General features: G+C 51.9%; 6 protein-coding genes across 7 annotated transcripts; 3 read left to right on the top strand and 3 right to left on the bottom strand.

Annotated features, from left to right (window-relative positions):
* Window positions 1–329: 329 nt before the first annotated feature.
* LOC9650639 (cationic peroxidase 2) lies at window positions 330–1479 on the bottom strand. The gene is made up of 4 exons (XM_002972256.2): window positions 1279–1479; window positions 1035–1214; window positions 807–969; window positions 330–754 (listed from the first exon to the last, which is right to left on the bottom strand). The coding sequence occupies exons 1-4, from the start codon at window positions 1477–1479 to the stop codon at window positions 348–350; spliced, it is 951 nt and encodes a 316-aa protein (XP_002972302.1). The 3' UTR covers window positions 330–347.
* A 514-nt stretch (window positions 1480–1993) lies between these two features.
* On the bottom strand, window positions 1994–3819 carry LOC9651313 (probable GTP-binding protein OBGM, mitochondrial). The gene is made up of 4 exons (XM_024677301.1): window positions 3621–3819; window positions 3479–3561; window positions 3331–3393; window positions 1994–3268 (listed from the first exon to the last, which is right to left on the bottom strand). The coding sequence occupies exons 1-4, from the start codon at window positions 3805–3807 to the stop codon at window positions 2162–2164; spliced, it is 1440 nt and encodes a 479-aa protein (XP_024533069.1). The 5' UTR covers window positions 3808–3819; the 3' UTR covers window positions 1994–2161.
* Window positions 3793–4761, top strand: LOC9651312. The gene is made up of 2 exons (XM_002972448.2): window positions 3793–4269; window positions 4339–4761. Exons 1-2 carry the CDS (start codon window positions 3874–3876, stop codon window positions 4639–4641), a joined length of 699 nt encoding a protein of 232 aa, XP_002972494.2. The 5' UTR covers window positions 3793–3873; the 3' UTR covers window positions 4642–4761.
* Window positions 4762–4801: 40 nt separating this feature from the next.
* LOC9650638 (protein ESMERALDA 1) lies at window positions 4802–7400 on the top strand. Its single transcript, XM_024677300.1, has 10 exons — window positions 4802–5213; window positions 5315–5393; window positions 5486–5553; window positions 5649–5737; window positions 5794–5988; window positions 6051–6258; window positions 6348–6515; window positions 6569–6736; window positions 6803–6993; window positions 7055–7400. Exons 1-10 carry the CDS (start codon window positions 4833–4835, stop codon window positions 7257–7259), a joined length of 1752 nt encoding a protein of 583 aa, XP_024533068.1. The 5' UTR covers window positions 4802–4832; the 3' UTR covers window positions 7260–7400.
* Window positions 7401–9539: 2139 nt separating this feature from the next.
* On the top strand, window positions 9540–10355 carry LOC112347074 (bifunctional adenosine 5'-phosphosulfate phosphorylase/adenylylsulfatase HINT4-like). The gene is made up of 6 exons (XM_024677337.1): window positions 9540–9636; window positions 9692–9738; window positions 9787–9860; window positions 9934–10000; window positions 10076–10153; window positions 10218–10355. The coding sequence occupies exons 1-6, from the start codon at window positions 9556–9558 to the stop codon at window positions 10315–10317; spliced, it is 447 nt and encodes a 148-aa protein (XP_024533105.1). The 5' UTR covers window positions 9540–9555; the 3' UTR covers window positions 10318–10355.
* A 107-nt stretch (window positions 10356–10462) lies between these two features.
* LOC9650637 (protein NRT1/ PTR FAMILY 6.2) lies at window positions 10463–13464 on the bottom strand. 2 transcript variants are annotated; one of them, XM_024677334.1, is made up of 9 exons: window positions 13351–13464; window positions 13058–13291; window positions 12941–13012; window positions 12688–12874; window positions 12578–12616; window positions 12377–12494; window positions 12082–12299; window positions 11469–12016; window positions 10463–11415 (listed from the first exon to the last, which is right to left on the bottom strand). In XM_024677334.1, the coding sequence occupies exons 4-9, from the start codon at window positions 12691–12693 to the stop codon at window positions 10560–10562; spliced, it is 1785 nt and encodes a 594-aa protein (XP_024533102.1). In that variant the 5' UTR covers window positions 12694–12874; window positions 12941–13012; window positions 13058–13291; window positions 13351–13464; the 3' UTR covers window positions 10463–10559. The 2 variants fall into 2 exon arrangements, with proteins under 2 accessions (XP_024533102.1, XP_024533103.1); XM_024677335.1 differs by having other exon boundaries at window positions 12688–12848.
* Between the last annotated feature and the right edge of the window lie 25 nt (window positions 13465–13489).

The raw sequence follows: 13489 nt of genomic DNA, 5'->3' as shown, positions 1-13489 counted from the left end.
TAACACTACTTTTAAGCAAATGTATTTATTTAAAAAGAAGAATGTTTGAAGGCATTATATTTTCTTGTATGTTATAAATTCTTATGAAGATTTGTGAGAAATGAAATGTCGACAATCACCAGTAAACACTGTCTGTTGTACATGTCCGGGTAGATGAGCTCCAGCCATGTCTCATTGCTTTTGAGCTTTCTGTAATTGAGCTGCTTGAAACGCCTTGAGCTCCCCCAAAAACTCTTCGGCCGATTGCAAGGAAAGGAGGAATATAATAAGCTAGACATGCCCAAGAACAGACCCTCCCAAAGGTTTTGTTTTTGTGAACTTCACAAACTTTTGCCAGATTTTTCCATTCAATTCACTGCATTGCAAGCTCTTCTAATCTCTCCATCGCTCCCAGTGAGCACCTGTATGTCGCTCATCCGGAGCATGGACGCCACGAACCCCGCCCGGAACGTCACCCCGGCCACCCCAAACGCCGTCACCGTGATGCGCGCCCCCGTGTCGTCCATGAGGCGCTGGTCCGACTCCAGCACCCCGCCACCATTCCGCAAGTTCTGGAAGTAGCTGCTGTCGAACGAGCCCTGGCTGCCCGTGTCGAGCGCCACCTTGTTGAGCCCCGCGTCACCCCTGGGACACTGCTGCTGGAGCATAGCGAGAGTGCTCTGGCTCATGGATGGATCCGGCTTGCCGGTGGACGAGAAGTTGTAGAGGCGGTAGCTGAAAAAGCGGCAGTCGGTCTGGCCGATCGTGTGAGCACCTGTATGGCAGATTTGTCGATTGATCGAGAAAGCTCGAGTGACTTCACGTACCACTGAGAGTTGCGAGATCCAGAGTTGTGAGTCCTTTGGCCGAGAACTTTTGCTTGAGCACCGCGACCGAGTCGAGTGGCGAGGGCATGTTTGATGCATCCGAGGCAGAGGACACTCTTCCGTCCCGTCGGCCCAGAGGAACTGGCCAGAACTGTCCTCCACTCTAAGGTCATTGATCAAGCCACGATTGTTATAATAGCTGACGATCGAAAGTTTGTGATTTGATACCTCTGAGACCGCGTCCCTGGCAGCGAGCGCAAGAATGTCGGCGCACGAGACAACTCCCGGACACGCTGCCTCGATCTGCCGCTTCGCATCGTCTATAACTTCGAAGCCCCGGAGGCCGAGGTTGGCCAGCGCCGCTTTCTCCGCGCTCGGGCCGTCGATGAGAATGGAGCCATCACAGCCCTGTAGAAACGAGCGGACGGAAGCTCAGGATCAAATCAAAGCTTCAAACGAGCTTCAAACCCACTCGGACAAAGCAGTCGTGGAAATGCAAGCGAAGAACGCCGGCTCCAATCATAGGATTGGAGCTCATGTGTGATCTCACTGTGGACTTAACGATGGCTTCCACTCGAGGGCACGAGCCGTCGTAGAATCCAATCCTCGTCGCACCTTCTGCAAGATTGTAAGCCGCCGCGACTATGAGCAACGCCAAAACCGTGAGCTCCATGTCGCAAAGATGCTGCTGCGTTCTTCGCGATTGCCAGCTTTATACCGCTGCTCCCCATCTTCAAAGGCGTGTACTAGCGGCGAACAAGAAAGTTGCCTCCACAGCCCACAACACTGATTGCTTTGAGTGAAAGGCCTTGCGTCGTGAAGCTTTAGCTACAGTCCTCCAACCCCACACGGAGAGACCAAGCAAAAAATTCCTACGTTCTTCGTCCAAAGTGCGCTATCTTGCTGGTGACCACCACCAATGTGATAGATGCTCCACTGCAAGATCTCCCAAACACGAAGGAGCCACCCTTCTTTCTTCGCTTTATTCCAATCTTGGACTAGCTACTGTGCTGGGATTTTAAACTCCCGCATACTTCAAAGCTATCTTCACAAGAAATCGTTGCTGTTTGGACGGGGAGTAGCACCAAACCCAATCGTTCCACTGACGCATTCTTTCTAGCAAATGCCCTTTGGTGGCAAACATCTTAGTCCTCTTGTTTCACAATCACAGATTGCGCTCCAACATATCTTCAATAAGCTGGTTTTTTCTTGGGCAATTCACAAGAGATGGAGCATCACCACCCACAAAAAGGTACTGTACTGCGGCATCTTGAGCAAAAGCTATCTTGTAGGACTAAGATGATCCGAGTAGTGAGATGCCAACATTGGAACTCTAACTCAAAAGATAACCACCTTCAAATCTTGAGCTCCTGCAAGTCCGGCGCATCCCCATCATCGCACTCCACCATCTGCCGCATCCCTTCCTTGAGCTCCTCAACACCCTCGCCAAGAACAGCGCACACCGGATACACGGGAAGGTCCGTCCTCCTCCTCAGCTCCCTCACCACCTCCTCGGCCCCCTCCTCGTCCATCTTGTTCGCCACCACGATCGACCGCCGCTTGGTCATCCCGCTCCGGTAGCACTCCATCTCATACTTGAGCTGCTCCAGCTGATCCCACGCGTAGTCCCCCTCCCTGCCCGCCACCCCGAGCGACGCATCCAGCACGTAGACGAACACCTTCGTGCGCTCGACGTGCCGGAGGAAGTGGAAGCCCAGTCCCCGGTTCTCGTGAGCGCCCTCGATGAGCCCCGGGACGTCGGCGACGCTGAAGCAGTAGTAGTCCGGGAACTCCACCCTCCCGATGATCGGCCTGAGCGTGGTGAAGGGGTAGCTCCCCACGCACGGCTTCGCTTTGGACATGGAGCCCAGGAGCGTGCTCTTGCCGGCGTTTGGAGCCCCCACGAGACCAACGTCGGCGATGCTCTTGAGCTCCAGGATGAGCACCGCCTCGCTGCCGGGCTCGCCGGGCTCGTTCTCCAGGCGCGGGAGTCCGTTCGGCCACTTGCTCTTCTTCGGGAGCGAGCGGGGGAGTGCCGCGTTGCCTCGACCCCCGGCGCCACCCACGGCTACCACCAGCGTCTGGTTGGGCTCCAGCAGCTCGGCTACGTTGCTCCGGATGATCGGTCTCGGGATCTTGAGGACGCGCGGTGCGTCCTCGGACGACGAGGAAGAGGCACCGTCGTCATCGTCATCTTCTTCTTCGTCTTCGTCTTCGTCTAGATCACTGTCGTCGCTAGTCTCTTCCGGTTCTTCTGAGGTTTCTTGGGGTGGTGGAGGATGATCGGGCCTGTGCGAGTATATGTCCTTGGAGAACATCTGGCTCAGCCTCACCCAGTCTTTGTCACCGTCCCAAGTTTGCTTCACTGTTCTCCGAGCTACTCGTTGCCGGAAGTCTTGGGTCATGTCCGGGAGAGTTCCCTCGGAAAGATGGACGACTGTTCCCAGAGGGACGTAGAGAACCTGAGAGAGATTTCATTCGATCATTCTCGCTAGAACTTAGAGAGGCAAGAACAAAGACTTACTTCATCCAAGCCTCTCTTCCCAGTTTGCTTCCTGTCAAGCCCCGAGCCCCCGTTTCCACCAGCCTGTCTAGAAAAACAAAGAATGAAAGATCGATCAGAATAAAGGCTCGATCGAAGGCAAGAACAAACAAAGAAAAAAGAAGATCACCGCAGCGTGCTGTAGATTCTTGAAGTCGTAAACTTCTGGCGTGCTCTTGAGAATCACCTTCCCTCCAATGCCGCCATTTCCACCTAGATCATCATATTTGGAGCCTCTGCGATGCAAGAGAAAAGAAGAAGAGAGCGCTTACCATTGACACGGCCGTGCCGAGAGCTCAAGCTCTTGGCAAAGCTGTTGCATCCGCCGCCGCCATGCCCGCCCTTGACTCGGAGAATGTAGCGATCCACGAGCTTGCGCTCGGCCTGCTTCACCGGCTGCTGATCCTTCTCCCAGTGGAGCGCCCTCGCCAGCGCCATCCGCCATGGCCGCTGCTTCATCGAAGTTTTAGGGTTCTAGTGGCCCGTTATGTCATTTTAGGGTTCTAGAGAAAATCCCCTGAGGCAATGCCGATCGCTCGGAGATTCGGGACGCGCATGGCAGCGGCGGTGGCCAGGTTTGGAGCGCGGCGCGATCCTGAAGCGCCAGCATCATCGGCATCGCCGCAAGCAGCGTCGAGAGCGAGGAGATTTGGGCCGGGGGCTAGAGCCGCGACGGCGGCGGCGGCTGGAAGATCCAGGGCGTGGGAGAGGAGGGCAGGCCCGGCGCTGGAGGCGTCGCAGCAGGGAGCGCTGGAGGGCGCGCCATTCGGGCAGTGGAGCCACCGCGGGCCGATCAAGACGACGTGCAAGAATCTGGGCCGGGTCATCTACCTCGCCAACATCCCGCTGCGATTGCAGCTCCCGCCCCGCCCCAACGATCTCAAGGAGCTGTGCTTCCGGACGTATCCCAGGGCCGGCAAGGTGAGCGCTAGAAATCTCTTCTTTGAGACTCATCGATCGATCTCTCTCTCTCTCTCTCGTCCAATGCAGCTAGAGATCAAGAGGGTCCTCCAGCTCGTCTATGGCCTGGACGTGGAGAAGGTCCACACGATGAACATGGACGCCAAGAAGAAATTCAATCCCCGGAAGAAGTACTTCTATCGCACCGCCTCGTACAAGAAGTGCTACGTCTATCTCAAGCGCCCAATCTCCCTCTCCAAGGATCTCTTCCCGCTCAATCTCTTCTACGGCGACCCCGAGCAGCAGGAGGGCGGCGAGGATAGATCCGGCGCCGCCAAGGACGAGAGCTCCGCCGCTTCTTCTTCTTCCACCGCTACCGCCACCGCCGCCTAGATCGAGGACTCAAAGGGGCCAACGTTCTTCTTCTCTCTCTCTCATCCACTAGGGTTTATTTGTGGGCGAGCCCTTTTTTAGGGTTCCTGGGATACGAATTTGGATGGAGCTGGGCATTAATATCGTCCCGATCGATCTGTCGCTTGCTGCTGGGCGGGCGGCGAGGCGAATCGAGTGATGGATCGGGTTTGATGGTGCCGCCTAGCCGATCCATGCAGCAGCAGGAGCAGCCGCAGCAGAATTCTTTTCCTCCTCCTCTCTCGTCCTCGCCCAGCGCCAGCACGAATGGGCGGAGCAGCGGCAGCGGCAGTGGCAGCAAGCGCTCCCCTTCTTCCTCCTCAAGAACGCTCATGCAGCGCCTCTCTTGCCTCGTCCTCTCGATTCTCCTCCGGCAGCACAAGCTCTTGCTGATTGCGCCCATTATCTACATCTCGGGAATGCTGCTCTACATGAGCACCATGACGCTGGATTTGCCGCGGGTGAGGAAGCCGGATCCTCCCGGCTCCAGGTACCGGAGCCCCGAGGTGTTCGCGAATTTGTGGCCGGCAATGCGGGCTTCCAACAACACCGGGGTATGATCGATGAGATTTGTTTGCTTTTGTGTGGTGTGACTAAGAAAAATCTCCTCTCCCTTTGTGTTTTTTTTTTTTTGGTTCTTCGCGAATTCTTCCAGATTAAGGCTGTGTGGCAGTTTCCAAAGGAGGGAGAGGGCTGGGTTCCTTGTTTGGATCGTCATTCTTCGAATAGCACTGGTGAGTGACAACCATCTTTCTCGATCTCGATTAGAGAAAAAACACGAAGAAGAGCTAACTATCTTGGATTTTGTTCGTGCATGTGTGTCCAGATTTGCCTCCATCGAATGGATTCGTGATGATAGAGGCAAACGGGGGCTTGAACCAGCAGAGATCTTCCGTAAGTCTGTGGATTTTTTTGGTTTTTTTTTTCTTCTTCGAAGAATGCCGTGGCTGATTGAGATTCTTTTCGTGGCTCTTTTTCCTTGGTGATAGATATGCAACGCTGTTGCTGTAGCAGCACTTTTGAACGCGACCCTTGTTGTCCCGGAGTTTCATTTTAATAGTGTTTGGCAGGATAGGAGGTGCGTGCCTTTTGTTTTGCTTTCTTCGCTCTCATGTGTGTGATTGTTAATTGCAGCACTTTCGGGGAGATATATGATGAGCAGCATTTTATTAATGCGCTCCAGAGGGACGTGAGAGTTGTCAGCCGGCTCCCCGATGATCTCATGGACAGCGTAGGCAACCTCAGTAATATTTTCAACTTTAGGATCAAGGCTCTATCTCCACCCAGCTTTTATCTCGACAAAGTCCTCCCCAAGCTCCTTGAAACCGGGTAAGCTCTTTCTTTTCTACCTTTTGACTATCATCTAATTCAAACAGTATTGCTGGCAACAGAGTCATCAGAATAGCTCCCTTTGCAAACCGTTTAGCGTATGATCACATTCCTCTACCTCTGCAGCGGCTTAGATGCTTCACTAACTACGAGGCTCTGAGATTCGCAAAGCCGATATCCGACATTGGCCAGCTGCTAGTTCAGCGTATGGTAGAGCGCAGCTCTGGGAACGGTGGGAAGTATGTCGCTGTGCATTTGCGGTTTGAAGAGGTAACGTGTTTTTTACGTTCGCCATCTCTGAGCAGATGTCAACAAACGACGGTGTCGTTTTGTTTTTCTTTTTCCTCGTTTCTTTACAGGACATGGTGGCGTTTTCGTGTTGTATTTACGATGGAGGCGAAGAGGAAAAGCAGGAGATGGATGCTGCACGCGAGAAGGGCTGGAAAGGCAAGTTCAATAGGAAGGGCCGTATAATCAGTCCAGGTGGTAACAGGATGGATGGGAAGTGTCCCCTCACTCCACTGGAGGTACCGTCGCTTTGCTCTCGTGACTTCTTTGGCGCGTCTAAAGCCACTTGCAGGTCGGAATGATGCTCAGGGGAATGGGATTCAAGAACTCTACGCCCATATTTCTGGCTGCAGGGAAGATTTACAAGGAGGAGAGAACCATGCTTCCGCTGAAGCAGATGTTTCCGAGCCTGCAAACTAAAGAAACGTTACTGACAGATGAGGAGCTTGCACCATTCAAGGCAAGCTCTACATTTTGATATTGAACGAGGCCCTGACCATATGACTTGTTCTTTTGTTTTCCTCAGATGCACTCCTCGAGGTTAGCCGCACTGGACTATACAGTTTGTCTGCACAGCGAGGCTTTTGTCACGACACAAGGTGGCAATTTCCCACATTTTTTGATCGGCCATAGGCGATTTCTCAACAAGGGCTACGCGAAAACGATACGTCCGGACAAGCGAAAGCTGGTGCAACTCTTGGACAGACCCAGCATCAGGCAAGCTTGTCTTCCTCCCTTCTTTTCCTTTCTCTGTTCTCTAAGTTTCACTCGACTGCAGCTGGGAATCGTTCTCAAAGCACTTGCAAGCAATGCAAAGACACAACGACGTCAAGGGCCACGAGATGCGCAAGTCGAGCGCTTCGATCTACACGTACCCGGCCCCGGACTGTATGTGCCTGGAGAATCCTCCTCCTCCGCCAAAGCCTCGCGTCAAGCACTCGGGCAGCACAGCCAACGAGTCGGCCACCCTCGTTGGCATGTGAGCTTCTTAAAGTGATTTTGTTTCTCTCTTGAAGGTTTGTCTTCGATTCTTTTGAGCACCACGAGGTGCGGATACCACGGCGCTGTAATTTTAATCTCCCTGGAGGGATGATCTCATTAAAAGAAAATATGTATAGCTAAAACCTAGGGCCCAAAAGAATCGACAAACCTCTGGATCCAGTGGATATTCTTATTATAACTATTATCATAACTATAACAGGTTTTAACTTGTTATTTGAAAGGACTTGTACGAACGATCTTCGAGTGTACGAATGTTTTCAGAGATTACATCGCCACCGTCCGTGTGTTGCATGGTCATCCAGGCCGTCGGATGATCGTCCTTGCTCTTTGAGGCGTCGTCCTGCGGCTGATCGAGGGCACTGGCAGTGAGTGGATCATCGTCGCTGGGCGAGCCGAGAGACATCGTCATGGCCGAGCTGGGCGAGCCGAGTGACATCGAAATGGCCGAGCGGATTTTGCTGGCTTCCCCGACGGCGCGCCTGCAGTTTGCTACATATTGGATATTGTGCTGCGATCCCATGAACAGGTCGACGATTTTGTGGAGGCTCCCCCACATGATGCATCCAAATCTGGTTCTACGAAGCTAGATTCTTGATTTCCTCTTATCTTTCTCTGCCAATGTCTGCGCAGTGCGGAACATAGAACTGGGAGCTCTATGGGCAGATCGTAACAGGGAGCTGCTGGAAACGTTCATTCGATTTGTCAACGCAACTTGCGTCTGGCATAATGCTGTCTCTCGCTACCTGCGCTGCAAGGCATCCCCGACCAAGGCGTCCAGCTCATGGATATGCCACCCTGCCCATGGCCGGATTCTGACTTTTTTTTTATGCCAATGGAATCTTACAGGAATTCTCGACGACAACTTTGGCACAGAAGCTTGAAAGTCGTGATGCCATGCCCACCCACATCATGCTTTCTTTGAATGGATGGAAGCATCGTGAACGGGCAAACGGTTTTCGACAGGATGCTGTGCCGTGATCTCATGATGTGGATGATTTCTCTTGCCGCAAGTTCGAGGTCGGGGCCTCCACAACAACTCTCCTCTTCCCATGCATACCTTGCTAGAAATTTCCCAGGGATCTGGAACACAGCAAGCATTGGCAGCATCGGGATTACAGCAAGCACTGGTAATGCTTGCTGTTATCCCTGGGAAAACTGTAGCAAGGTATGCTACAAATCCAGAGATCTTGTGGTATCCTTGAATGACAGTCTCACCAAACACAATTCTAGCACTATTTCCATTGATCAAATCAAAGTATTGGGAATCACAAGCCGGTCTACCAGTGAATCTGCAAGCCCGTCCAAATCGAATGGAACTGCTTCAACTCGAGCACGAATAGCTGCGTCGTGTGCCTTGAAAAAGTTCTAACACTCATTTTTCTCTCCAGCAGATGGGCACCCTCTGGCAGATATGGAAACTGGCCCGAGCAGCAGCAAATCTGGAAGCTGGCGAGAGCAGTGCTGATACCGGAGGCTTGGATAGAAATTTTGACAATCACTAAATTTGAAGTGTGGCTGCTCAGCAAACTGTCAAAATTCCTATCGAAGCGGACATCATGATCATTCTTGCAGGGACTCGTAGTCAGAGTACTGGATCTTTGCCACGTAGAGTTGAAACTCGATGAGGAACAATACAAGACTGCAGTGTTTATCTCTCTGGCAATGAAGGCATGGCTTATAATATGCTTTTGCCTGTGACTTGCCTTGCAGCTTTGCTTGTCCATCATTTCCCTCGCAGTACTAAGGAAGCCATGTATGGGCCAACTTTGCTACGATTTCTCGGCCATGGACGAGTTCCTCAACCAAGAAGCCACCCGACTCGCGTTGCGGAGTGAGGAGCTTCGGTTATAAAAGTGCGCAAGCGCACAATCGAGTCGTTCATCGAAAAAGGCTTCCTCTGCAAATAGTCAGATTTTTTGGCAGCCAAATAGATGCCTAAAAACCCAATATTATTTGCGCCTGGTTTTTCACACTAAACCCTAAACCAGTTCGTTTTTAAAATGAAGAAAACACACTTGCATGAGATGGCGAGATGGGAGGCTCGATCTCTCTATGTAGCAAATATTAAGGGACGAGTTTAATATCACAAGGGTTCCCACCATTACCAAGTGCAAGCTAACAACATAAAAAGGTATATTCTTTTTTGCTCTAGTTCTTTAGATGATAGAATAAAGTTTTTATTTTTGCAGGTCCAGCTAGAAATGATCTCGCGACATTTTAAATCATTAGTTTCTAAAATGTAACACTTGTTTCTAAAACGAATTTGTTTTAGGGCTGATGGGCGCTGGAGCTCTTTGCCCTTTTTGTGAGATCGCGCTGGGGAAATGCGCAGGCCGGACCAGCAATATTCTCTTCCAGGTTCTCTATTCAGCTCTACTTCCTTGAGCTGGAATCATGGCCATCACCACTGCAGGATGACGAGTTGCTAGCATTTGAGGACCGGAGCCCATCAGGATCCAAGTAGCATAGACAAAGTTTTGGAATGAAAATTTTCATTGCTCGCTGCAGGCATTACCTTGTGGTTCCAGTCGAGCACATCAAGAACATCAACAGCCTCAGGGGTGACGAGCATGCTCTACTCGGTAATAAAACCTTCCGCGTTTCCTTAGATTTTGAGAGAGAGAGAGAGAGATAATTCTTTCTTCCTCTTGCCAGTCGAGCGGATGCTCAAACTTGGAGAATCGTTGCTGCGGAAGGACGCTCCTGGGGCCGAGAGCTACAAGTGATCATATCTATGACCTTCTTGGAGTGTTTCATGCTTCCTCACTCACATTTTCTCGAGTTTACGTGCTTACAGGTTTGGATTCCATCGGCCTCCATATAACAGCGTGAGCCACCTCCATCTACATTGTATCGCCATGCCTTTCAAATCCTGGTAAGCTCCCTCCTCTGTTCTCTTCGATCAAGCCTCACCTCCTACGATTTTCTCGAATTCTCAGGTGGGGGGCCGTCAAGTATAAATCGCTGGGTTGCCTCGGCGGATGGATCACTGCCGAGGAAGTGCTGCGATCTTTGAGTTCCTCCACCAAATCCTCATGATCTTTCGAGCATGATCTTTCGAAAAGGAAAAAAAAAAACATTCTTTTTCTTACATTGTAGACAGGAGATACACCCATCATGATCAAATTCCCAATCATCCCAACTTTGCAGAGAACAATCGAATAAAATCTCTCTCATATAAGACTGTATGAATGTATGTATAGTTCCTTTGTCGTATGTATAGTTCCTTTCCCGAATGAAACAAGAAAAAGGCCTTTTTTGTCTCTCGAGCGAGCGTATCTTCAAGCCTCTTGAGCAGCATCAGCGACACGAGGAGGGGGAGCCACTGGAAGAGCCCTGTACTTGTAGCAAGTCGCGCAGGCAATGTGGATGGCGAGGTTCCCCAGGCTGAGCACCGCGAGCATCCAGTAGAAGTTGTCAATCCTCCCCCTGTTGATGTTGTTGGAGATCCAGCCATGGCCGCTCCCCCCCGTCACCCTGTTGATGGTAGCCACCAGAAAGGAGCTCGCGAAGAAGCCCACCGAGATGGTGCTCATGAACATCCCGGTGGCCATGCTGCGCATCTCCTCGGGTGACTGGCTGTAGAAGAACTCGAGCTGGCCGATGTAAGTGAACACCTCGCTCACTCCAACCAGCGCGTACTGGGGGACCAGCCAGAAGATGCTCATCGGTACTGTGGCCTTTGGTCGATCGAGCAGCCCGTGCTCCCTCGCCAACGCCAGCCGCTTCCTCTCCACCATCGCCGCGATCACCATCGCCAGGCACGAGAAGATCATCCCGCCACCGATGCGCTGCAGCATGGTGATCTGGTTCCGCCGCAGGAGCTTTACGGCCGGGAGGAAGACTTGGTCGTAGAGAGGGGTGGCGATGATCACGCTCAGCTGGACGAACACTCCCAGCGATGCCGGAGGGAACTTGAAGTGCTTGCCGAGGTTCCTGCGCATGGTAGCACCCTGCTCCACCGCCAGCGTCGTCATCTGCGCGAAGACCGTGTACACGAGCACGGAGGTGGCGCATATCGGCAGGATCCGGATCAGCATCTTCACTTGCTCCACCTTGGTGACGCTGCACAGCCTCCAGGGGCTCTGCTTCTCGCTGCTACTGCCGGTCTCCACGATTGCGGCCTTGTCCAAAAAGCTGGCAAGGAAAGATTTTGTAAAGCACGTTCTTTGTTCTAGAAAATCTCGTACCTCAAGCCACTGGTTCTAGTGAATCTGGCGCTCTGCTGCCCCGGATCCTCGTATAAATCTTTCTCGTCTCCTGGAATGCCGTGTCGCTTGCGAAATGCGGCTACCAGGACGTGCGCAATGGAGACGATGGACGTCCCGTTGGGAGCTCTGTAGCGATAGAGTGGCGTTCCGGCGAGGAAGACGCATATCGCCATGAACATGGAGCCTGCGCTGCTGCCATATCCCCAGCTCCTCCCGACGTTGTCCTGGATGTAGATGAGCACCGTCACCGCCAGGAGAGTTCCGATGGATATCGCCACGAAGAACCAGTTGAAGAAATGCCCCATGCTGCGCCTCTCCTTGGCATCCGAGTCGTCGAACTGGTCGGCTCCAAAGGCGGACACGCATGCCTTGATGCCTCCCGTCCCAAGAGCGGTCATATACAAGGCCATGTAGAGCACCGCCAGTTCCATGCCTCGAGCTGGCTGGCAAGTTTTGTAGTCCTCGGCATTGCACTTGGAAGGCCTTAGCGACGGAATGCCGGCGGAGAGTGTGAGAAGCAGCATTCCCTGCTCGAGAAAAACTGGAAAAGTCAGCCTCTTTCTGTGGCATTTGAAGCGTGTGGAAAACATACCATGAACTGTACGAAGGAGAAGCTCACGATTGTCCAGAACCGGCCAAGGCAAGTGTCGGCCACGAATCCTCCGATCAGGCAGCACACGTAGGACGTACCGAGGAAGTTGGTCACGATGTTTGGAGCTTGCGATGGTGAGAGATGCAACTCGGTGACCAAATAGGTGATGAGGTTGAGACCGATTCCGAGAGTGGCAAGCCTCTCGCAGAGCTCGGTTCCTGCAAGGGATCAGCAACAGTGTCCCTCTCATCAATCTCTGTAGCGTGAGAGTAAAGTTGCAAAAACACTCACGCACCTAGTATGAGGATCACCGACTTCCAGCCACCGGTTTGGCATTTCACAGCCGGCCTCCTCTTGTAGTCCATGGATCCATTTTGTAGGATTTCTTGCGACTCCGAGGATTTCTTCATTTCCTTTGCAGAGGAAAACCAGTTTAGACTAGATGGATGGAGCCAACGCGATGCAGCAAGTATAACCAAAGCAATTGCAAACTCACCAAGTTTTGGCTGCCAAGGATCTCACAGCGATCTTGTAGCTACATGCACAGACAACACCAACAAGCGACTTAAATACTGGAAGCTTGAGAGAAATCCAATGATCAAGTACCTGCATGAAGTGCGCGACACGCCCGGCAGATGTCTGAGCCTTGAATCATTCCCAACTTGGAGCCAGTTGGACTCCACATCCGATATGTGCAAGGAAAGATGAAAGCGGCATGTGAGAACTAGAAGCGCTTGCTTGCTTGCTTGGAAGAGTCACTCCAAAACCTGAAACAAATAAAGGTGCATCGGTACTGCCACGAAACGAAACTATAAAAAAAACGAACAAAGAAGACATGAAAAAGGAAGAGAGAAACTACCATGGGAATATGTGGCCACCAATTCGTTGTGAACAGGAACACTAAACTCCGATTCCATTCGGCCACAGGGATCTGTCTCACAAAATTATTGCAGGTGGTCCAGGCATTACTGCTTACTTGGTCGTGTGAATTATTTTCCTCCCAGTCCCCCAGCCGAGAGAATGCTTCTTCTCATTTTTTCTCCTTTCCTTGTATGGAACGAAGATGGTTGCAAGACGGAAGTAAGCAGTCAAAGCTTGCAGGGCATGATTGGCTCTCTGTCGTCTTGAACATGGCTCGCTCGCTCGGCTCTCATCCAAAAGTTTTTGCGAGAAAAAATCGAGCAAAGCGGCTGCCAAGCTTTCCGGGGACCTGTTTAGCGAATAAAACAAAGCACGTGTTATCAGGCGGAGCGATAATGCTTTGCTTACTGCGTGAGTTTGTGCTCCCTGTCCCATCGCACCACTGTTGTGTGTGTTGTGTGGGTGAGTGAGCTCCTCCTGTTCCAGAAATACTAAAGCATTTCTCTCGCTTGCCACCATTGCAAGATTCAGAGCAAGCACAAGCTTT

The sequence above is a fragment of the Selaginella moellendorffii genome, unplaced genomic scaffold (genome assembly GCF_000143415.4).
Source record: "Selaginella moellendorffii unplaced genomic scaffold, v1.0 SELMOscaffold_19, whole genome shotgun sequence".
NCBI lineage: Eukaryota > Viridiplantae > Streptophyta > Lycopodiopsida > Selaginellales > Selaginellaceae > Selaginella > Selaginella moellendorffii.
The sequence above is the reverse complement of the archived record's forward strand: the minus strand, read 5'-3'. Positions and strand labels throughout refer to the sequence as shown.